General features: G+C 35.2%; 3 protein-coding genes and 1 pseudogene across 3 annotated transcripts; all 4 read right to left on the reverse strand.

Annotated features, from left to right (window-relative positions):
• Positions 1 to 631: 631 nt before the first annotated feature.
• LOC126615161 (glutathione S-transferase-like) lies at positions 632 to 1,994 on the reverse strand. The gene is made up of 3 exons (XM_050282920.1): positions 1,779 to 1,994; positions 1,633 to 1,681; positions 632 to 1,228 (listed from the first exon to the last, which is right to left on the reverse strand). Exons 1-3 carry the CDS (start codon positions 1,926 to 1,928, stop codon positions 786 to 788), a joined length of 642 nt encoding a protein of 213 aa, XP_050138877.1. The 5' UTR covers positions 1,929 to 1,994; the 3' UTR covers positions 632 to 785.
• A 4,258-nt stretch (positions 1,995 to 6,252) lies between these two features.
• On the reverse strand, positions 6,253 to 7,588 carry LOC126615162 (glutathione S-transferase-like). Its single transcript, XM_050282921.1, has 3 exons — positions 7,365 to 7,588; positions 7,219 to 7,267; positions 6,253 to 6,813 (listed from the first exon to the last, which is right to left on the reverse strand). The coding sequence occupies exons 1-3, from the start codon at positions 7,512 to 7,514 to the stop codon at positions 6,371 to 6,373; spliced, it is 642 nt and encodes a 213-aa protein (XP_050138878.1). The 5' UTR covers positions 7,515 to 7,588; the 3' UTR covers positions 6,253 to 6,370.
• A 5,384-nt stretch (positions 7,589 to 12,972) lies between these two features.
• Positions 12,973 to 17,796, reverse strand: LOC126617225 (glutathione S-transferase F13-like; annotated as a pseudogene).
• Positions 17,797 to 17,927: 131 nt separating this feature from the next.
• LOC126615163 (glutathione S-transferase-like) lies at positions 17,928 to 19,262 on the reverse strand. The gene is made up of 3 exons (XM_050282922.1): positions 19,036 to 19,262; positions 18,914 to 18,962; positions 17,928 to 18,555 (listed from the first exon to the last, which is right to left on the reverse strand). Exons 1-3 carry the CDS (start codon positions 19,183 to 19,185, stop codon positions 18,113 to 18,115), a joined length of 642 nt encoding a protein of 213 aa, XP_050138879.1. The 5' UTR covers positions 19,186 to 19,262; the 3' UTR covers positions 17,928 to 18,112.
• Between the last annotated feature and the right edge of the window lie 4,788 nt (positions 19,263 to 24,050).

Consider the following 24,050-nt stretch of genomic DNA (forward strand, 5'->3'; position numbering starts at 1 on the left):
GTCACACGGGGTTGGCAGACATCGGTAGGCAGATTTTTCGTTCCTTGAGTGACGGAAAGTATGGATTGTTTCCCGGGGTCAAGCACTATACTTGTATGATTGACCTCTTAGCACGTTCGGGGTGTCTTGAAGATGCTTTGAAATGCTTGAAAGAAATGCCTTTTGTTGAGCCAACTATAACTATTTGGGGGTCGTTGTTGGGCGGTGCTAAAAGTCAAGGGAATTTGGAATTGAGCGAGTTTGCAGCTTGGAAGCTTGTTGAACTGGATCCAGGGAATGGTGGTTACTATATTTTGCTGTCGAGAAAGTGCGGGGGATGATGAAACAGAGGGATCTGAAGAAACACTTGGGGTGTAGTTCCGTGGAATTCGAACCCTCAGACCAAGTTAATCAGCTTTTAGCACAATAAGTCGCATTGTATTTACAGTTCTTTCAATATATATAGGTTGTCTTATTGAATTGGGTTGTCTCCAATTTACTGACTGCATCAAGTTTATTGGATGCCCAAAGATAGGCATTGCTCTGATTGCAGCCCGGTTATATTTTCGAATCTCAGTTGGAGTCAGTTGAGATCAAATTACTGTTTTGGTGGAACACAAACTTAAAACACCAAAAACAGATTGTAAAAGCATATGCAAAAGGCATCAGCAGCAGTAGCAGAGTCTTGTCTTCCAATTATTTCGGCGAAACAGAAAATCAAACGAACGTTTGATGACTAACATACATATTATTGTAGATATATGACTCTGTTTAGTAAGCTGCAGCAGCAAGCTTTAGTACTTGTTTCACTTTTGCTGGGCAACGACTTTGTTCCAAGCTGGCCTTGCTGTGATATCCGCCACCCATGCGAGAACATGGGGGCGGGATTCGAACAGCTTCTTCGATTGTGTTCCCATCAAGTAATGTATGGTGGGGAGGTGGTGAAGATCAGCCAAAGTGAAGCTTTCACCTGCCAAGTATTTCGACTGAGCCAGACGAGTCTCATATACATCAAGAACCACAGCCAACTTGGCTTCATTTTCCTCCACAACTGCCGCGTCTGTGGTCATTTTAAACATAGGCTTTATAGCTAGCTCATAAGTCAGTTTTGTGGCCGCCGGGTCGAACTTTTGGGCCTCCACCTCCGACCACAATGATATAATTGCCATCTTCTTTGAGTCTCGGATCACTAGAGGGGTTCCCTTGTCAGCATACTCGTGGGCAATGTATTGTGTAATCGCCCTTGATTCTGCATATCAAAAGGTGCATAGCTGATCTTATATGCACAAGCTCATAATTCATATATGTTGTGTGTGAATTTGATGTCACGACTACAACAGCGATGCCGTATTCCAAGCCAATCAAGAACGGACATGTATTTTAACTCTTTTTCATATGAATGTCCTTGATGGGTTTGTGATACCCGCATTCCAGATATAGGTAAGTTTTTCTCAATGCAAATGAATAAAAAACAAATTTATCTTATATAAACATATTCATATTTCATATATGCTATGTGTGAATTTGATGTGAATGAACTGATATATGTCCTACTGTGACAGTGATTGATTGATTTTGGATACCGTTACAATAACATCTCATTCCAGTTACAGATAAGTTTATGACGCGTGAGCGAGCTAAACACAAACTTACCAAAGAGCTTAAGATCTCCGTCTTCGAAAGCTGGAACTTGACCAAATGGCTGCATCAATTGAAGCAAAGAAATGTGAGATTTACTGACCATAAAAAAATACTTGATAGTTTTGTTCTTCATGTTCTCATTGTAATCACATACTTACATTGAGGGATATGAAGGGCTCCTTTTTGTGTTCACCAGCTCTCATGTCGATTGGAACAAGCTCGAATTCGATGTCTTTCTCGTAGAGAGTAGCAAAAACTCGCATTGCAGCGGTCGAAATAACGTTTCCGTGGACCTTGATGGCAGCCATGACTCTGAGGAATTGAAGTAAGAAATTTGAGCAACTGAGAAAGAGGTGTTGTGATTTGGACCCTAATATGGCCTAGTATTTATAAGACAATGACCATTGCGGATAAGGATTAAGTGCTTCTGAAAAAAGTAGCATTTAGCTAAAGCTAATACGTGGTTTGGGTGGAAGCTTTCAATTATTTTTTTTGGATTCGCTCAAGGGGATTTCGTATGCACCCATGTCACTCGGAAAGGGATCTTCTCAAGATTTTTTTTCTTTCTAATCCATCAAATTAAAGGATCTGTACGCTAAAATTTAATCTAACGATTACAAATAGATGTTCACTTTAAAAATTATATTAGTTTTAATCATTAGATCAAATTTTAACTGTACGAATCCGATGATTTGGTAGATTAAGAGGAATGAACCTGTCACTCACTACCCTTCAGTCTTCTTAAAATGCAAAAGATAGTCCAAATACGACTTTCCAATAAAGCAACTGCAAGTCAAAATAGGACTTTTATAAAAGCAAGGTTGTAGCCGTGCTTCCAAGAACTTGAGGTCTAGATTCAGATAATTTAATTTAATTTATTGGAAAAAAAAATATTTTTATTTTATTTACGATTGGGGTGGGCAGTGGAGCTGGCCATGCTCCTTCACCATACCAAATAAATTATTTTCTCTTTGTCAGATATTGCACATGTAATTGTTTAGGGTATGGAATAAACTACGAGATACGGTTTTAGTGCATGCTGTTTATTTATGTTTTCTAATTAAAAATATATAATGTGTGAAACTCACTTTTTAAGAAATGCATATGTAGCCAGAGATATTTTATATTTTTTTAATGTGTTCAGAATATAGAACGGCACGCTATATACTATTATGGAAGTGGATAGAATTTTTTTTTTGAATGTTCCTCCATTAGATTAGTATAATAGCAAATGATATATGTGCCCGTAGTCCAAACATTAAAAATCTCTAAGGGTCTGTTTGGTATTCAATTTGAATCCAACATTTTAAACTCAAAAACAATTTTCAAGTTTTAGGCCTTAAAAACATGTTTGGTAGGATTATTTTAAAAAACTAAACTCAAGACTAACTAAAAAATATAGTTTATTTTCTAAAAACATAAAAAGTGATATTTTAGAGTTTGTAAACTTAAACTCACTCATTTTTTTTTCTCTCACTCTTCCCCTCTCACTCCAAATCTATGTCTCTCTTTCTTTTCTTCTTTCTCTCCCCTCTTTTTTTTGTTTACTTTTTTCGTATCTCCTCCAATCTACTCTCTTCATTCTCTCGGTTCTTTCTCTCACTCCTCTTCCTCTCTATCTCGTCCGATCCTCTCTTCTTTCTCTTTCCTTTAATCATCCCTTACTTTCTTTTCTCCTCTCTCCTCTTTCTCCCTCTCCTGCGACCCTCTCTTTTTAGATCTCTTTGTCTAGTTTAAGTCATAAGATTTAAATTTTTTAAATCGCAAACCAATCAAGTTTTTTAGTCTTAAAGAAAATTGTAATGTTCTTAAGAAATGTTTTGAGGAATGATAAAAAATTTCAAATAGGATACCAAACATGCCCTAATTTACGTGTGCTTCCAAGAACTGGCCATCTAGATTAAAATAATATAATCTAATTACACAATTTAATTCACGATTAGGGTGGATAGTGGAGCTGGTCACGCTCCTCCATACACACAAAAATTATTGTTTAGGACATGCCGAATTCTTAAGGAGTAAACTACGAGATACGTTTTTCGCGTACGTTGTTTATATATGTTTTCTGATAAGAAAAAATAGTGTGTGAAAATCACTTTGTTAGACTATGGGCGCATATAAACGCATTTCGGCTTGGTGGCCTCCTTTAATGTAATTAGATTTTCTTTACCTGAAAGACAAAAAATATGGAAGCAACTTTAGTTACCTCGTTGGAAACTTACATTTATGGATGCTTGATCGAAGATAAATGATTTCAAGGTGTGTGAGAAGGCCGCTCTTAAGCGTAGATTCGTTACTTGGAGATAATCAGCGTAATAGGTTATGGTGGATTACCCTACACTTGTAATAATCCGATCGATGAACAACAGCTTTGTTATTCTTTTGGATAAAAATCTTAGAGAATTTGATGAGCTCAAGTGATTTTTTAAGAGGTTGGGAAACACTTATAGGGAGTTTGGAAGAGAAAGGAATAGTTGAATGAGGATATTTCCCCCCAAAGAATAATAGGTATATATAGGAAAATTAATTTTGATACAACAATCTGGAACGTTACTGCAATCTATTTTGTGTCAAGTCTTCCGTTAGCTACAAACACTACATATCAAACACCAAGTCTTCGATTTTTCTGTAAGAAAATTCAATTTGATGTTAAGAAAAAAGCAAATGTTAAACGCCTAGTGTTATGACTTAGTTTATACAGAAAATAAATTGACAATTGAAATCATAACGGATGTTTTAAACAAAGATAACATTAGAAGATCAAAGTAACTGAAGAAAACAGCCTAACCAATAGTGATATGCATCCTTAATGACATTAAGAGAAAAGCTGTTACCCACAATTATAGGAGAGATTTTTTCTTGTGCTCGTAACACAGGATGGTACGTCACATGTCATTATACAATTTGAGGGATATTTGAAAATGCAAAAACTTTCTTTTACTTATAAAATAACATGTGACATACCACCCTATGTTCCTAGCACACTGAAAATCTCTTGAATTATAGATGTAACTAGTCAAACAATGGAAAGAAGTGCTTACTTGTACTCTATATTGCATGGATCACATTTTTCATTTAGTGGTTATTCAATAAATAGACAAATATTGTTATATAAACTTTAGTAATGTTAATCAAACGGTTATACGATAAACTTTAGCAACGTTAATCGAACGGTTATACAATTTTTGCTTTGATTGATTTTTGCAGTGTTAATCTTTTAAAGGTCATTTTGGTTCTGGTCTTTAATCAACCTAATTGTTAGATTGAAACCTTGTTTGTTTAAATATTTTGATCAAGGTCCTTAATTAGTCTCATTTAAGAGATTGAACTCATGCATATATGCATTTAATGACACACTGCGACCCGAAATGTCCACTAGGACTCCGAATTGAGTTGTGCTGACCGACACTTAGAAGGTGACGAAGCCATAAAGTGTGATGATGTGGAAAAATGTGAATAAATTTAAACCTAAGAGTGTCTAAATACCAGAGTGCGACATGAACGGAAATGAACCCATTTCACACGGGACGTCAGAGTATAAGCAAAGTACAATAGAGTGGATTGAAAATCATACAATTGAAGGTAACCTCCAATACCAAGACTTGCCACAAATCCTCGTAGATAAGAAAGCTGAGCTAATAAAACCTGGAAGGTGAAAACCAACCAAGGGTAAGTGGTCCTGGAAATAAAATTTTAATAAAAACCATATAAAACATTATAACCTCTCGTTACAACATCCGTATAGTTTCCAGAAAAATCATAAACATACCACAACACAACATCTCATCAGCAATATCAATATTCGTGTGATTAATAACCCATACTAGCACGCAAGTCGGAGTCACCTATGGTGACCTGTACGACTGCACCAGTATCTTATCAATCAATGTTAATTCATAAGTCGAAGTCACCTATAGTGACTTGTACAACTTACCCATATATCATAATATATGCTAGCTCATCACATATTTCATCATATATGCTAGCTCATCACATATGCTAACTTATCACATATTTCATCACATATGCTAGTTCATCACATATTTCATAAAATATGCTAGCTCATCACATATGCTAGATCATCACATCTCTCATCACATATGTTAGCTCATAAGTCGGGAGTCACCTCTTGTGACCTGTACGATTGAATCTATAGCTCAATAATTATACATGCACACGAGTCGGAACCACCTAAAGTGGTCTGTACGACAGGATTAGGTGTAAATAAATACGCTCAAGTGCTACGATCACGTGAAGACTGTGCGAATAATCGCAGGTCACTTACGAGTTGGAACCACCTATAGTGGTCTGTACGACATGATTGTGCACCTACCTTGAATCCAAGATGAGCGTAAGGTGCGAGAGGTGAACATCAAGAAAAGACTTGGGGTGTAGTTCCGTGGAATTCGAACCCTCGGACCAAGTTAATCAGCTTTTAGCACAATAAGTCGCATTGTATTTACAGTTCTTTCAATATATATAGGTTGTCTTATTTAATTGGGTTGTCTCCAATTTACTGACTGCATCAAGTTTTTTGGATGCCGAAAGATAGGCATTGCTCTGATTGCAACCCGGTTATATTTTCGAATCTGAGTTGGAGTCAGTTGAGATCAAATTTGGTGGAACACAAACTTCAAACACCAAAAACAGGTTGTAGAAAATCAAACGAACGTTTGATAACTAACATACATATTATTGTAGATATATGACTCTGTTGAGTAAGCTGCAGCAGCAAGCTTTAGTACTTGTTTCACTTTTGCTGGGCAACGACCTTGTTCCAAGCTGGCCTTGCTGTGATATACGCCACCCATGCGCGAACATGGGGGCGGGATTCGAACAGCTTCTTCGATTGTGTTCCCATCAAGTAATGTATGGTGGGAAGGTGGTGAAGATCAGCCAAAGTGAAGCTTTCACCTGCCAAGTATTTCGACTGAGCCAGACGAGTCTCATATACATCAAGAACCACAGCCAACTTGGCTTCATTTTCCTCCACAACTGCCGCGTCTGTGGTCATTTTAAACATAGGCTTTATAGCTAGCTCATAGGTCAGTTTTGTGGCCGGCGGGTCGAACTTTTGGGCCTCCACCTCCGACCACAATGATATAATTGCCATCTTCTTCGAGTCTCGGATCACCAGAGGGGTTCCCTTGTCAGCATACTCGTGGGCAATGTATTGTGTAATCGCCCTTGATTCTGCATATCAGAAGGTGCATAGCTGATCTTATATGCACAAGTTCATAATTCATATATGTTGTTTGTGAATTTGATGTCACGACTACAACAGCAATGCCGTATTCCAAGCCAATCAAGAACGGACATGTATTTTAACTCGTTTTCATATGAATGTCCTTGATGGGTTTGTGATACACCGCATTTCAGATATAGGTAAGTTTTTCTCAATGTGAATGAATCAAAAACAAATTTATCTTATATAAACATATTCATATTTCATATATGCTATGTGTGAATTTGGTGTGAATGAACTGATATATGTCCTACTGTGACAGTGATTGATTGATTTTGGATACCGTTACAATAATATCTCATTCCAGTTACAGATAAGTTTATGACGCGTGAGCGAGCTAAACACAAACTTACCAAAGAGCTTAAGATCTCCATCTTCGAAAGCTGGAACTTGACCAAATGGCTGCATCAATTGAAGCAAAGAAATGTGAGATTTACTGACCATAAAAAAATACTTGATAGTTTTGTTCTTCATGTTCTCATTGTAATCATATACTTACATTGAGGGATATGAAGGGCTCCTTTTTGTGTTCACCAGCTCTCATGTCGATTGGAACAAGCTCGAATTCGATGTCTTTCTCGTAGAGAGTAGCAAAAACTCGCATTGCAGCGGTCGAAATAACGTTTCCGTGGACCTTGATGGCAGCCATGACTCTGAGGAATTGAAGTAAGAAATTTGAGCAACTGAGAAAGAGGTGGTGTTATTTGGACCCTGATATGGCCTAGTATTTATAAGACAATGACCTTTGCGTTTGAGGATAAGGATCAAGTGCTTCTGAAAAAAAATGGCTTTTAGCGCAAGCTAATACATAGTTTGGATGGAAAACTTCTAATTATTGTTTTTAAGTTGGCTCTTGAAGAATAATAGATTGGTTGGGAAAAGATACATTATTTGTTTTTTCTATTTGTTTTATTTTTCACAAAGTTTTGGGCAAAAGCTCAAGGGGATTTCACGTGCATTGATCCTAGGATCTCAGGAAAGGGATCCGGCAAGCATCCAAATCCTTTCGTATGCACCTATGTCACTCACAACTCACCGGTCTTCTTAAAATGCAAAAGGAAGAGCAACAGGAAGCCAAATACGACTTTCTGAAAAGAGTAACTGCAAGTCAAAATAGGGTGCTTCCAAGAACTTGAGGTCTAGATTCAGATAATACAATTTATTGGATAAAAAAAATATAATTTTATTTTATTTACGATTAGGGTGGGCAGCGGAGGAAAGATTTTTTAGTATGATCGGCATATGGGGTGGTACAACATATGTCACTACATAAATAGTGAGATATGTGTGTTAAAAAATTAATAATTTAAAAAATAAAATTTCTCACCACTTACATGAAAACAAATGATATACCATTCGTATTCCCGTCACAATGAAAAATTTCTCGAAGTGAAGCTGGTCAAGCTCCTCCACCATAGCAAATAAATTATTTTCTCTTTGTCAGATATTGCACATGTAATTGTCTAGGGTATGGAATAAACTATGAGATACGGTTTTAGTGCATGATATTTATTTATGTTTTTTAATAAAAAAAATTATAATGTGTGAAAATCACTTTTTTTAAAATGCATATGTAGCATGAGATATTTTTTAATGTGTTCGGAAGTGGATAAATTTTTTTTTTCTTCAAATGTTCCTCCACTTGTATAACTTCACTTGTATAATAACAAATGACATATGTGTTTGTGATCCAAACACTGGAAATCTCTAATGTACGTGTGCTTCCAAGAACTGGCCATCTAGATTCAAATAATAGGGTGAAATGCCGATTTAGTTCATGATCACTTTAGTGAAAATTAGGTCTCTAAATTATTTTTTCGATAAAATAAGTCCCTAAATTCATTAGAAATTGCTAATTTCATCTATATTATTATATTCAAAGCTAGATTATCTAATTTTTCGTCAACTTAAGTCATTTGATACATTTTAGAGTGCAATACCATCATTTTCTCGTCTATAAGCCCTTAACATTTCATATAGGTTGTGAATTTAATGTCTAATTTACCCTCAAAAGTTAACTTACACTAGTTTTTTTTATGAAAAACTACCAATTTATCCTCCAAAATTAACTCCATACACTATTTCTTTATGAAAAACTATCAATCTACCCTCCAATGTGTATCACATACAAGTAACGTGACTTAAATTGACGAAAAATTGAATATAGTATCTTCGAATATAACATTAGGGATGTAATTGGCAGATTTTTATAATTCAGGGACTAATTTTTCTGAAAAAAATAGTTTAGAGACCTAATTTTCACTAAGGTGATAATTCAAGGATTAAATTGACAGTTTACCCCAAATAATATAATCTAATTACATAATTTAATTCACGATTAGGGTGGATAGTGGAGCTGGACACGCTCCTCCATACACAAAAAAATTATTGTTTAGGACATGCCGAATTCTAAAGGAGTAAACTATGAGATACAGTTTTCGCGTACGTTGTTCATATATGTTTTTTGATAAAAAAAAATAGTGTGTGAAAATCATTTTGTTAGACTATGAGCACATATAAATGTGCATATAAACGCATTTCAGCTTGGTGGCCTCCTTTAATGTCATTATCTTTCTTTATTTGAAAGAAAAAGAAGCAACTTTAATTACCTCGTTGGAAACTTACGTTTATGGATGCTTGATTGAAAATAAATGATTTCAAGGTGTGTGAGAAAGCCGCTCTTAATCGTAGATTCGTCACTTGGAGATAATCAGCGTAACAGGTTACAGCGGATTACCCTACACTTGTAATAATCCGATTGATGAACAACAACTTTGTTATTCTTTTGGATAAAAATCTTACAGAATTTGATGATGCTCAAGTTATTTTTGAGGAGGTTGGGAAACACTCATAGGGAGTTTGGAAGAGAAAAGAATAGTCAAATGAGGATATTTCCCCCCAAAGAATAATAGGTATATATAGGAAAATTAATTTTGATACAACAATCTAGAACGTCACTGCAATCTGTTTTGTGTCAAGTCTTCCGTTAGCTACAAACACTATATATCAAACGCCAAGTCTTCGATTTTGCTGTAAGAAAATTCAATGTGATGTTAAGGAAAAGCAAATGTTAAACGCCAAGTGTTATGACTTAGTTTATACAGAAAATAAATTAACAATTGAAATCATAACGGATGTTTTAAACAAAGATACCATCAGAAGATCAAAGTAACTGAAGAAAACAGCCTAATTAATAGTAATAAGCATCCTTATTGAAATTAAGAGAGAACCTGTTACCCACAATTACAGGAGAGACTTTTTCGTGTACCCGTAACGGGATGGTACATCACATGTTATTATACAATTGGAGGTATATTTGAAAAAACAAAAACTTTCTTTCACTTATAAAATAACATGTGACATACCACTCCATGTTCCAAGCACACTGAAAATCTCTCGAATTATAGACTAACTAGTCAAACAATGAAAAGAAGTACTTACTTGTACTCTATGTTGCATTGATCACATTTTTCATTTAGTGGTTATTCAATAAATAGACGAATAATGTTACATAAACTTTGGTAATGTTAATTGAACGGTTATACTATAAACTTTAGCAACGTTAATTGAACGGTTATACGATTTTTGCTTTGATTGATTTTTGCAGCGTTAATCTTTTAAGGGTCATTTTGGTTCTGGTCCTAATCAACCTAATTGTTAGAATGAAACATTGTTTGTTTAAATATTTTGATCTAGGTCCTTCGCCTCATTTAAGAGATTGACTCATGCATTTATGCATTTAATGTCACATCCCCGCCTGGGGTCCACCACATCATGGGCCCTCTCCACCACCATAGCACGATATTGTCCGCTTTGGGCTTACCATTCCCTCACGGTTTTGGTTTTGGGAACTCATGAGCAACTTCCTAGTGGGTCACCCATCATGGAAGTGCTCTGGCCTTCTTCTCGTTTAACTTCGGAGTTCCTACGGAACCCGAAGCCAGTGAGCTCCCAAAATTCCTCGTGCTAGGTAGGGATGAGAATATACATTAAAGGATCACTCCCTGGGCGATGTAGGATGTTACATTTAATGTCCCACAAATTATGAAATTTAAACAAATTCAAATAATATTTTTTAAAATATAATAAATACTAAAATATCAATTTTAGAGTAATGTTGTTCTTCACAAAAATTATAACAATAATAATAATAATAATAATAATGTGCCCACATAATTATTAACATATTTTAAAAAATAACCATTGATATATTTTAATACATATAATTAGCATGGGTACATTTAGCAAAATAAAAAATGGGTACCAATAAATTTAAAAAATATGGGTACAAATTAAAGCTGAAAAGAAAATTGGTACAACTTAAAAAAAAAGGCTTGCAAATTAAAAATAAAAAATATATGATAAAAAATTTAGCATAAATATAAATATTCCAAATGTAACGTTTCTAACACTAAATGAATATATTTAGAAATAAAAAAATATTTTATTGTTAAAATAATTAATGACGTTTATTAAAATCTTAGAACCTTGATAAAAATTTAAAAAGAAATGAGATTTTAATCAATGAAATATGAAAAGTAAGAATGAAAACTTAATTTTTTTCATTTTTTAAATTATGAGTTAGAAGATAGACGCTTTTAATTATTAAAAAACATTATCGAGAAGATTGACCCTTTTATGCGTAAGATTGTGCAAGTTTGGAAGGTGAGTGAGATCGGCGGAGGTGAGGTTGTCATTTCCCAAGTAGCTAGTTAGATTTGCTGAGTCGATCGATCTTCATACACGTCAACATATTTGTGATATAATTAGAGTTTAAAATTTCTTTTACACGGTCGATATTTTTGTGCAAATATTAGAAAAATTAGAAAAAGATATGGAAAGGGAGGGAGGTAAAGTCTAAATTCATCTCATATTGGTTAAATATCAACAAATTTTCATTTGATATTCCTTAATTAATCTCATTTCAAATTTTCAAGTTTTTGAGCAAATTTCCATCATTTCCGTCTAATGTAACCAATATTGATATCAATATATCTATCGATATTTCACAAATTTGAATACAAATATTTCCATACTAGATATAACCATGCAATACTTCAAAAGAATTGGAGAAAAAAACTCACCAAATCGATCAATGATCTTGCTTTCTACTAATTGACTTCGTCTTCTTCTTGGACGAGAATCCCAATTTCCAGTTTGGGTTGCAAGAAATCTCTTCTTTTTTTTGACACACATTTACCAAAGGATAGCCGACACATTTGAATCACATTTGTTATTTAAACCAACTCTGACTCTTGGATCCAATCCAAATATTTGAGTTTAAACCCAAAAAAATGTCACCCAAAACTAGGACTCAAACGGTCAAACCTATAAATTTGAGTTTGGACCCAAATTTGGGTTCAGATTTGGCTGACCCAAATCTTGAATGGGTCCCATTTAAAATGTAGCTAAATATAAGAATTAGTGGCCAACAATTAGGCCCCAAGTGGCAAGGACCCCAGTTGTCCAATGGTAATTGTAGCCATTTTGATTTTTGGACTGTTGGTTATCAACACTCCAGATCAAACTCCTTTTTTGGGCAACCATTTTAAACTAATCTAATGGTATATATGCTTGTTTTTGTCAAATCCAATGGCTGAAATCTAAGTCCAATGCCAAAACAATAAAATAATATTTGGTATGTGTATTGAACTTTGGTTGGTTAATGTATGTATTGAAGTTTGGTTGGTTGAGTGATTAGTTGGTGTGATTTGTTTGGTTTCGAAAATCTTATTGGAACTTAAAATTTTTTAGATTTAAATATTCGTAAAATTAAATTATAACATAACTAAAAGTTACAAAAAAAATAAAATAATAATTAGGGTTAAAGCCATTCTACAACTATTAATACATTTTAAGTTTTGAAATTTAAGTTTAGAAGATTGTGTGACATTCACTGTTCACATAAATACTTGAAATTTTGAGATATAATTGAGTTATGAAAAGAAATTTAAGTAAAAATTAACACGTATACAACAAATTCAAAAAAAAAAAAAAAACACACACACACACATATAATACAAGTGGACGAAAATAACCTTAAAATTGACAACTAAATGAAGAAAAACATTAGCAAGAACTAGAAGGCTTATAATTCAAGGAAATTGCTAAATTACATCTGTGTTGCTTTCAAGTTCACTAATAATTTTCATGCCCTCAGCCACTTTGATCGAGGCAGGCCTAGCTGAAATTTCTTCCCACCATGCCTTCACGTGAGGACGATCGTTAACCAACGAAGTCCAAGGAGTCTTCATGAAATAAAAGGTGTAGGGGTAGTGACGAAGGTCAGCTAGGCTGTAGAACTCAGCAGAAAGGTACTTGTTTGTTGCTTGCTGCTCAGCCTTCTCTCATACACGTCGAGCAACTTCTCTAGCTTCTCTAAACTCCCGTTGATGAGTGCTTGATCCAGTTTAATTCTGTTTGGACCCAAAATTACATCACCGTCTGTGCAATCAAAGCCATTGAGTGAACATAGTTCTCTACTATTGGATGGTAGAATAGTTAAGATAATTATTATTGAAGGATATATTGTGATTTTAATCATGATATTATCTTTTAATAGTATATCAATTCATATGGACTGAATATGATTAATATCCTAGAGTTTGTTCGGAAATGGGTTTCTCTGCATGAGATAATATTAAATAAGAATGGTTGGATAATATTAAATAAGAATGGTTATATAATTACCAATGGTCAGAAGAAAAATTGCAATTCATTTGTAAATTCTCTAGTCAACACATGCATACACGTGGAGGGTTGGGAGACTACTTCCCATGTAATTATGTACCGCAAGTTTGGTGATTACACAATCGGCCCAAACGATCGAGGCTGTTGAGTGAACGAAGTTCTAAACCGTTAGGTGATTGAGTCAGAATAATTTTAGGGGAATGTATTCAATTGGGAATTTAAGAGATTTTAATAGATTTATAAATCTATGGATTTTTATGGAGTTTAACTGATTTGTAGAGATTTTATGTAAAATTTTGATTCAATTCTCTCGAAATTTCATGGGAAGATGTGAGATTTGTGTATGCTTAAAATACACTACAAAATCTCTCCAATTCCTTCTAATTCCTCAATTTTTTAAATTCTTTAAATTCTAATTCTAATTGAATACTTCTGGAATGTTATAAACTTCTTTAAAATTTTAATTGAATACACTCGGATTTCTAAGGATTTTAATAAATTATCTTAAAATTCTGATTGAATACCCCTATATTCATTAAAAGAATTAAAATCCCTCAAAATCCCAATTGAATACACCTTCCATAGTTATTATTAAGGAATAATATTGTGATTTTTATCATAATAATTATCTCTTAATAATATATTGAATTATCTAGAGCACATCTGGGTGGTAAAGTAGCGGTGATTTGATACAATGTTATGTGGTTTAATACTGCTGCAATCTCGTGGAAAGATAGCATGACTATCATGAATGGAGTCAGAGTATGGCAGGATGATTATCAAGTCCAACAACTAATTTGAAGATGGGATTGCATGCAAAGGAGAAATTTTTAAGAGTGATAGAAACACACACCTCAACAAGACAGGTGGTGTTACTAATCAATTTTTGACTTCGGTTCACTTGGATTAGGTGATTTATTTATTAATGGTGGTTTATTTATTATTTCACGGATAACGAAGCCTTAAGACCACTTGTTTCCTCTCATCCGTCTCTCTCTTCGTCTATCTCTTCACAGCAGATACTTTTGAGACCTAATCAACTAACTGATTTGGGGATTACAATTGAATTAAAATTGGGTAATAACATAAGATAGATGGAGAAGAGACAACTTTGAATGAAGTGAGAGAGCCCAGAGAGGAAGAAGAGAGGAATAGATAGATGAAGAGAGAGACAGATGAGAGGGAACAAGGGGTGTTAAGACTTCGTTATCCATGAAATAATAAATAAACCACCATTAATAAATAAATCACCTAGTCCTAGTGAGCCTAAATCAAAATTTAGCTGTTAAACTTTAATAGGAAAACTAATGAAAAGGGTTTGAAAACTTTAAGTTTTAACGATAAGGACAAAATAAAGGGTAAAGTGAATAGTATTAGGATTGATTTTTTAGTGTAAAAATGTGGTTTTTCGTTAAATTGAACAGTACCGGGAGCTTTTCGTTAAAGTTCCCAACTTTAATTGGTTGGGAACATCACCTATTCTGCTGAGGTGTGTGTTCACGTCACTTCCAAAAATTTCTCCAATCCAAGGGTGGAAATTGAAAATAAAGATTGGATTGCATGCACGTGGCCACAAACTAAGCCCAAATGGCGTGATTTCAACAAACCGAGTCTGAATCGTATTTCGTGGGGTTATTAAAGGATATTCTTAAGAATATTATTGGCAGCTTTTGTACTTCTCGGAATGCAATTATACAATGTGGTCGTCAAACATACAAGCTCTATAAATACAGGACGTACCACGACGAGAAGGCCCTTTCAATTCAACACACAAATTGCCCTACTCAAAAATTTTTAACAACCCTCAGATTTTATCCTATCCCCCTTTCTTCTCGTCAACACATCTTCAATTTGGATAAAACAACATTGTGAAGGCAACTGGAAACATCTTCAGTTTGGATTAATAGCACTGGAGTCGTAGAATCAGCTGACCGAGGAGCACCCTCAATTTGGATAAACAACACTGCTTCGAGACCAACTGGTTATTTATCGAAGTCTCAGTCAACAAGGATTTCCGAGTCCTTGTTGGTAAAGGTCATCTCATCAGCCTTCTAGGTAAAGTGAGGTGTTACCAGGTTACTACATTCGGCACATTGAAAGTCGAATTTGATATTGAACTTCGAAGAAACTAGCAGCCTTGTCTTCAGGCTCTAGAACTCGAAAGCCGAGACGTGTTCCTTCCTCGACCGCAGTCGTAGATCAAGAAGTCAGTAGCGCGCTCAATGCGATATCAGCATATTTTACTCCCCGGCCGAGCTCGGCCGTCGAGTTGGCACGCCCCGCATATAACCAAATGACGTAGTTAGCTCATTAATTACTCGGCCTGTGTGCCACATAAGCTTGATAGTTTTTAGGATCAACAACTTCCCGGTGTAGGCTTCCCAAAGAACTCAGAGGACAAATTGCAGGGTGGTACTGTTGGGATTCCACTTCTGTCCATACCTTGACGAATGCAGCTTCTTTCGAGTTTTCGTACGTAATGAGATCGTATCCGGTTTCCTTAAATTTTTCCTCTACATATCCTGTGATTGCCCTTGATTCTGGTGTTACAAATGAAAGACAATTAAAATATATAAGTTTTGTCAAATTAGTGAATATCCAATGTAGGATTTGAGAGGCTTACCAAAAAGTGTGATGTCACGATCTTCAAACGGTGGAATAAGGCCAAAGGACTACGTGTGATGGGGAGAGAGATATCATAAAAAATTGCTACAACCAAAGCAATTAGCTTATACATACAAAATTGAAGATTCACACTATGTTTGAATGAAAAAATTTAAGATTACTAAAGAATTTTAAAATAACGAAAATTAAAATGACGGAATTTTATTTTCTAGAATTTATGAATTTTCTTGTTTGGTTAACTTAAAAGAACAGTTGAAATGAATATGAAATTTGTTGTTCTTAAACTCTTAATCATAAAAATTGGGAAATAACATATATTTACATGGAATTTAAACTGGAAATTGAAGGTCCCAAATTCTAAGTTTTTTTCCATCTAGAAATTCAATATTTCTATGTTTATAAATTCAAACAAGGAAGTTGGTGCATGTCAATTTATAAATTCAGACTTTTATCCAATTTTCAAGCTTATTTCTCTCATCCAAATATAGTGTCAACTTTTTGGTAACTTATGGCCAATGAAATTTACGTTCTTGGCAAGAAAGGAGGCTGCTTGTTTTCGAGGCCCAAAATGTTGATGGGGACAAACTCGAAATCAACTTTTTTTCGTGAAGACAGACCTCTACGCGAGCCGTGCAGAGCGACACAGGAAATCCATGCAGCTTCAGCACCATTTCTAGGCCAGTAGAGAGCTACGTGGGGATGATCTATAATGCTTTGAGTCTGGCTGAATAGCTTTCATTGATTTCTTTACAAGGAATAACACAAGGTTATATACTAGTCTAGGAGTGACTTTACGCGAAAAGTAATAAATGAAAACATGTAATTAGCAGCAGCTATATACACAAATGAACAATTAGATATTATGTAAAAGTCAACGGTTGAATTGCCCAGCTGGGATGCTTTATATCTGGAAGAGATGGTGTAGTCATGGCTGGTGTAGGAGTGATAGATGGAGAGGATGAGACTTCCCTTTTTATGAACAAGCTCTATAGTCTATGCTATGGATGTTGAAGATGCTGTGTCTTTAAGGCACTAGGAGGACTATCACTAGTTGGTACATTTCCGGTTCTGGGTGACTATAAGGCTCTTCTTGTTACAGTTAGGTTAGTCTTGTCCGACTTCCATGGTTGCCATGTGAATTAGGTTAGCACAATCCTTCGTTTGTGTTTTAATTATATTACCATATATTTCTGACACAAATTACTGGTTTGGTGGATCACAAACTTCAAACACCAAAAGGCATCGATCTTCGTAACGAAAATGGAAGAATAATCTCAAAGGCATACAACAGCAGCAGTAGCAGAGTCTCGTCCTCCAACTGTTGAACTTAATTATATACTTCATTCAGAGACCAAGATCAACCTTGCATGATGTACTACAAACTAATATACACGCATGCATTTATACTAGTCATATTACTCATTAAATCATCATTTTGGCAGAAACTAGGGATGCACTTGCTTGCTGTCGTAGATGAGATGATTGAGATGAGATTTGGACCTTCCTTTCTCTTGGAAACGGAATGGAACTCTTACTCTCGATAGGGCGAGCATTCACATTTTGAGAACCTTGTAACTTACCCGATAAAGGGGATCAAAACCTGACTTATAGGACGCAACTGCTCCACCTATCATGGTAGCAGTTGCTGTCAGTTTTCTTCAAGTTTTGTAACTGTCTTCCATCCATAATTTGTACAAGTAATATGGTTTTCTCACTTTATATTAAATGTGTACTTAATGTATATAAATTATACTATAACCATATTTCCTTTATTAAATGGTTTGGACCATTTCTCACACAAAAGTTCTTACACCAACTACTTAGGGGAAACAGAAAATCAAACGTATGTTTGATAACAAACAGACATGTTGTTATTTTAGATATATGACTCTGATGAGTAAGCAGCTGCAACAGAAATCTTTAGTTCTTGTTTCACTTTTGCAGGGCAATGACTTTCTTCCAAGCTGGCCTTGCTGTGATATCAGCTACCCATGCGCTAACATGGGGGCGGGACACGAACAGCTTCTTCGATTGTGTTCCCATCAAGTAATGTATGGAGGGAATGTGGTGAAGATCAGCCAAAGTGAATCTTTCGCCTGCCAAGTATTTCGACTGAGCCAGACGAATCTCATACACATCCAGAACCACAGCCAACTTGGCTTCATATTCCTCCACAACTGCCGCATCTGTGGGCATTTTAAGCATAGGCTTTATAACTTGCTCAAAGGTCAGTTTTGAGGCCGCCGGGTCGAACTTTTGGCCCTCCACCTCACACCCTACTGCTATCATTGCCATCTTCTTAGAGTCTTGGAACACCAGCGGGGTTCCCTTGTCAGCATACTCGTGGACAATGTATTGTGTAATTGCCCTTGATTCTGCACATCAGAAGGTCCACAGCTTAACTTATATGCACAAATTCATATTCATGTACGTTGTGTGTGAATTTGATGTCACGACTACAACTGCGATGCCATATTCCAAGCCAATCAAGAACGGACAATGTATTTTAACTTTTTTTCACATGAATGTCCTCGACGGGTTTGTGATACCCCGCATCCCAGTTATAGGCAAATTTTTCTCGATGTGAATGAACTAAATACAATTTTATCTTATATAAACAAATTCATATATGCTCCGAGTGTGACAGTGATTGATTGATTTGGATACCGTCACAACTGCATCCGATTTACAGATAAGTTTATCACGACGTGAGTGAGCTAAACACAGACTTACCAAAGAGCTTAAGATCTCCGTCTTCGAAAGCTGGAACTTCACCAAATGGCTGCATCAAATGAAGAAAAGAAATGTGAGATTTAGTTTTGTTCTTCATGTTCTCATAGTAATCATACACTTACATTGAGGGAAATGAAGGGCTCCTTTTTGTGTTCACCAGTTCCCAAGTCGATTGGAACAAGCTCAAATTTGATGTCTTTCTCGTAGAGAGCAGCAATCACTCGCCTTGTACAGACCGACAAAACGTTTCCGTGGACCTTGACTGGAGCCATGACTCTGGAGGAAGAGAAAAGGTAAGAAGGTTGAGCAACTGAGGAACAGATGTGCTGTGATTTGGATCCGGATATGGCCTATTATTTATAAGCCAATGACCATCGGGGAGAAGGACCAACTGCTTCTGAAAAAAGTGGCTATTGGCGCGAGTTCATACGTTAGTCTGGGTTGGCTCTTCAAGAATAACATTTTTTATTCGTTATTTGCGCTTAATTTCGGTACACGCTATCGATCCGCTCATACGTAGTTTGGGTTGGCTCTTCAAGAATAACATTTTGTATTCGTTATTTGCGTTTAATTTCGGTGTGTGTGGAATTTAACACGCTATCAGTATATTTTTCACTGAATATAGGGCAAAGGCTCCAAGGGGTTTTCGTATGGACCGGAAATGGATCCTCTAGGATCCTCACATATTAATCTAGTAATTTTTATCAGGTATTATTTATGTTTAATTTTAAATAATAAAAGTCAAATAATTTTTTACCGCACGATACACGATGAACAGCTGAAATATAAAGATCCTTAGAATTCTCACATAATGGATCAGGATGATGCATTTACGTATGCACCCATGTCACTGGCTACCGTCCAGTTATCTTAAAATAGAAAAGGACGTCCAAATACGACTTTCAGAAAAAGCAAATACCAGTCAAAATATGGCATTCTAAAAAACAAGTTTGTAGCAGTGCTTCCAAGTTCAGATAATATAATTTAATTACATAATTTAATTTAAGACTAGTCTTTATGCACTCATTCATGCGCGTGTAGAAGATATTTTTTGAATCACAACGTGTGACGCGCGATTTACATGTTTTAAATATATTTCTTAATGTTGATAGAAATAAATAATAAATACATTTAATAAAAACGATCTTTCAATTTTCATCTACATTTTATTTAATTTACAAATACGACCTTCAGAGAAAGCAAATGCCAGTCAAAATATGGCATTCTAAAAAACAAGTTTGTAGCAGTGCTTCCAAGAACTTGAGTTAAAGATTCAGATAATATAATTTAATTACATAATTTAATTTACAACTAGCGTTTATGCACTCGTTCACACGCGTGTAGAAGATATTTTTTGAAACATAACGTGTTACGCGCGATTTATATGTTTTAAATTTATTTCTTAATGTAGATGAAAATAAATAATAAATACATTTAATATAAACGATCTTTCAATTTTCATCTACATTTTATTGAATTTACAAATACTACTTTCAGAGAAAGCAAATGCCAGTCAAAATATGGCATTCTAAAAAACAAGTTTGTAGCGGTGCTTCCAAGAACTTGAGTTCTAGATTCAGATAATATAATTTAATTACATAATTTAATTTTCGACTAGCCTTTATGTACTCGTTCACACGTGTGTAGAAGATATTTTTTTGAATCATGACGTGTTACGCGCAATTTACATGTTTTAAATTTATTTCTTAATGTAAATGGAAATGAATAATAAATACATTTAATAAAAACGGTCTTTCAATTTTCATCTACATTTTATTGAATTTACAAATACGACTTTAAGAGAAAGTAAATGCCAGTCAAAATATGGCATTCTAAAAAACAAGTTTGTAGCGGTGCTTCCAAGAACTTGAGTTCTAGATTCAGATAATATAATTAAATTACATAATTTAATTTACGACTAGCCTTTATGCATTCGTTCACGCGCGTATAGAAGATATTTTTTGAATCACGACGTGTTACGGATGATTTATATGTTTTAAATTTATTTATTAATATAGATGGAAATGAATAATAAATACATTTAATAAAAACGATCCTTCAATTTTCATCTACATTTTATTGAATTTACAAATACAACTTTCAGAGAAAGCAAATGCCAGTCAAAATATGGCATTCTAAAAACCAAGTTTGTAGCGGTGCTTCCAAGAACTTGAGTTCTAGATTCAGATAATATAATTTAATTTACGACTAGCCTTTATGCACTCGTTCACCCGTGTGTAGAAGATATTTTTTTAATCACGACGTGTTACGCCGATTTACATGTTTTAAATTTATTTATTAATGTAGATAGAAATGAATAATAAATACATTTAATAAAAGCGGTCTTTCAATTTTCATCTACATTTTATTGAATTTATATTAAGATTAGAAAAAAAAAATATTTAATAAACAACTGATTGTGTAACATCCTACATCGCCCAGGGGAGCGATCCTTAAATGTATATTTCCATCCCTACCTAGCACGAGGCCTTTTGGGAGCTCACTGGCTTCGGGTTCCGTTGGAACTCCGAAGTTAAGCGAGAAGGAGGCCGGAGCACTCCCATGATGGGTGACCCATTGGGAAGTTGCTCGTGAGTTCCCAGAAACAAAACCGTGAGGGCGTAGTCGGGGCCCAAAGCGGACAATATCGTGCTACGGTGGTGGAGCGGGCCCGGGAAGTGATCCACCCCGGGCCGGGATGTGACAATTGGTATCAGAGCCTAACCCTGGCCGTGGTGTGCCGACGGGGACGTCGGGCCCCTAAGGGGGGTGGATTGTAACATCCTACATCGCCCAGGGGAGCGATCCTTAAATGTATATTTCCATCCCTACCTAGCACGAGGCCTTTTGGGAGCTCACTGGCTTCGGGTTCCGTTGGAACTCCGAAGTTAAGCGAGAAGGAGGCCGGAGCACTCCCATGATGGGTGACCCATTGGGAAGTTGCTCGTGAGTTCCCAGAAACAAAACCGTGAGGGCGTAGTCGGGGCCCAAAGCGGACAATATCGTGCTACGATGGTGGAGCGGGCCCGGGAAGTGATCCACCCCGGGCCGGGATGTGACAGATTGCTAGCCCATTATGAGGCTAAGCCCACTCCCTCTGCTTAGTGTAGCTAACATCGTTTGGTAAAAAAAAAATGATCATTTGACAACTAATTAAATCATATTATTATCTGCATGCGAGAGACTTTTTTATAACTGACACTACGCACCTCTTAAGTGTTTAAAATTTGAGAAATGATATTTAATAAACAACCACATGCAAAAGACATTTTTTGAATCACAGCACGCTAAGCGCTACTTAGACATTTTAAATATATTTATATGCGTGAATTGCTTCAATATTTTTTTATTTCATTTTTATCACCGACGCTACGTGCTTCTTAAGATGTTTTAAACACAACATTCATGATTTTTCTTATTTTTTATTATATTTTTCTCACCATCAACTTTGTCATTTGTTTATTATTTTTTCTCTTCCCTTTTATTTTTTTATTCTTTTCTCTGATGAACAGTGGAGAGCAGTGTGATGAACAATGGAATTTGGGGTCACGTATGAGACAAAAATTTTGGTGTCACCCACTTTGACAAAAATAATTGGACCAAACTGCCCCTCAGCAAAAAAAATTCAAAACCTCCCAAAATAATATATCAAATTATGCAAGGGTAAGTTGGTAATTTGGTCATCATAAAATCTGCTCTCCACTGTTCATCAGCCTTCCGGCTTTATATATAGACTAGTCTTCATGCACATGCTCACGCGCGTGCAAATTGGTCTATATAAAATTTACATTAAGAATAGAGAAAAGAATATTTAATAAACAATTGATTGAATCACATTATTGCTAGCCATTGTGAGGCCAAGCTCACCCCCTCCCCTTAGTGTAGATAATATCGTTTGTTAAAAAAAAACAATCATTTGACAATTAACTTAATCACATTATTATCCTATGCGAAAGACCTGTTTTATAACCGGTATTACACGCTTCTTAGAATGTTTTGAACGTGTTTAAAAATAGAGAAAATAATATTTAATAAACAACTAATCGAATCATATTATTGCTAGCCCATTGTGAGGCTAAACCCACCTCTCCCCTTAGTGTAGATAATATCGTTTGTTTAAAAAAAAAAAAAAACAATCATTTGACAACTTTTTTGATCACATCATTATCTGTGTGTGAAAAACTTTTTTTATAACCTGCATTACATGCCTCTGAAGATGTTTGAACATGTTTAAAAATAAAGAAATTGAATCACATTATTGTCAGCCTATTGTGAGGTACTAATTGAAAAAAAAAATCACCAAAAAATTTATTATTAAAAAATATACTATTAAATTGACGAAAATACCCCTGCCTTTTTTGATGCATTATTTTGGGATGCTTTTGAAGTTTTTTGTCTTGGAGGCATTTTTGTCCAAATATTTTTGTTGAGGCTTGATGACACCAAATCACTATTCACCTTTTACATTCTCTTTATATATAAGATTAGGGTGGACAATGGAGTTGGTCATGCTCCTCCATGCCCAAAAAGTTAATTTTTAGGTCAGATATTGCGCATGTAATTGTTTTTTTGTTTTTTGTTTTTTAAAAAAAGAAAAAGAAAAGGAACAACTGGTGGCAAACTACCATTATCCTTCCCCTTCAGGGGCTGAAAAGACTCATAGAGACATTTTAGCCTCCTCCTGACCACAAGTCTAGCTTCCACACCAACATGTAATTGCGAACCCACATGTAATTGTTTAGGATAAGTTGAATTTCTAAACTGAATAAATTACGAGATACAATTTTCACCCACGTTATTTATTTATGTTTTTTTATTGAAAAAAAAAATTATGTGTGAAACTTTCTTAAACTATGAGCATGTATGGATGCATTTGATGGCCTCTTTAGGCAAGTGCAAGTCAAAATACGATTTTTTGTAAAAAGCAAGCATATGTATTAGGAGAGATTTTTTAATGTGCCAAAAACGCGAAGCGGTAATACATTTGTAATCATATAAGGGGAGAGAATTTTGTTTTCCAAGTCTCTCTCAACTTGTATAATGATATGTGTCTATGTTTTGCACGCTAAAAAATCTCTCTTGTAGCAGGTGAACAGTGGAGCTGGTCATTCTCCTCCATACACAAAAAATCATTGTT

Source organism: Malus sylvestris, chromosome 3 (assembly GCF_916048215.2).
Source record: "Malus sylvestris chromosome 3, drMalSylv7.2, whole genome shotgun sequence".
Classification (NCBI taxonomy): domain Eukaryota; kingdom Viridiplantae; phylum Streptophyta; class Magnoliopsida; order Rosales; family Rosaceae; genus Malus; species Malus sylvestris.

Coding starts and splice junctions, on each gene's coding strand:
- LOC126615161 (XM_050282920.1), bottom strand. CDS start 1,928: ATGGCTGCCATCAAGGTCCACGGAAACGTTATTTCGACCGCTGCAATG. Junction 1,682..1,778: donor AGCCCTTCATATCCCTCAAT/GTAAGTATGTGA, acceptor CAATTGATGCAG/CCATTTGGTCAAGTTCCAGC. Junction 1,229..1,632: donor CGGAGATCTTAAGCTCTTTG/GTAAGTTTGTGT, acceptor TTTGATATGCAG/AATCAAGGGCGATTACACAA.
- LOC126615162 (XM_050282921.1), bottom strand. CDS start 7,514: ATGGCTGCCATCAAGGTCCACGGAAACGTTATTTCGACCGCTGCAATG. Junction 7,268..7,364: donor AGCCCTTCATATCCCTCAAT/GTAAGTATATGA, acceptor CAATTGATGCAG/CCATTTGGTCAAGTTCCAGC. Junction 6,814..7,218: donor TGGAGATCTTAAGCTCTTTG/GTAAGTTTGTGT, acceptor TCTGATATGCAG/AATCAAGGGCGATTACACAA.
- LOC126615163 (XM_050282922.1), bottom strand. CDS start 19,185: ATGGCTCCAGTCAAGGTCCACGGAAACGTTTTGTCGGTCTGTACAAGG. Junction 18,963..19,035: donor AGCCCTTCATTTCCCTCAAT/GTAAGTGTATGA, acceptor CATTTGATGCAG/CCATTTGGTGAAGTTCCAGC. Junction 18,556..18,913: donor CGGAGATCTTAAGCTCTTTG/GTAAGTCTGTGT, acceptor TCTGATGTGCAG/AATCAAGGGCAATTACACAA.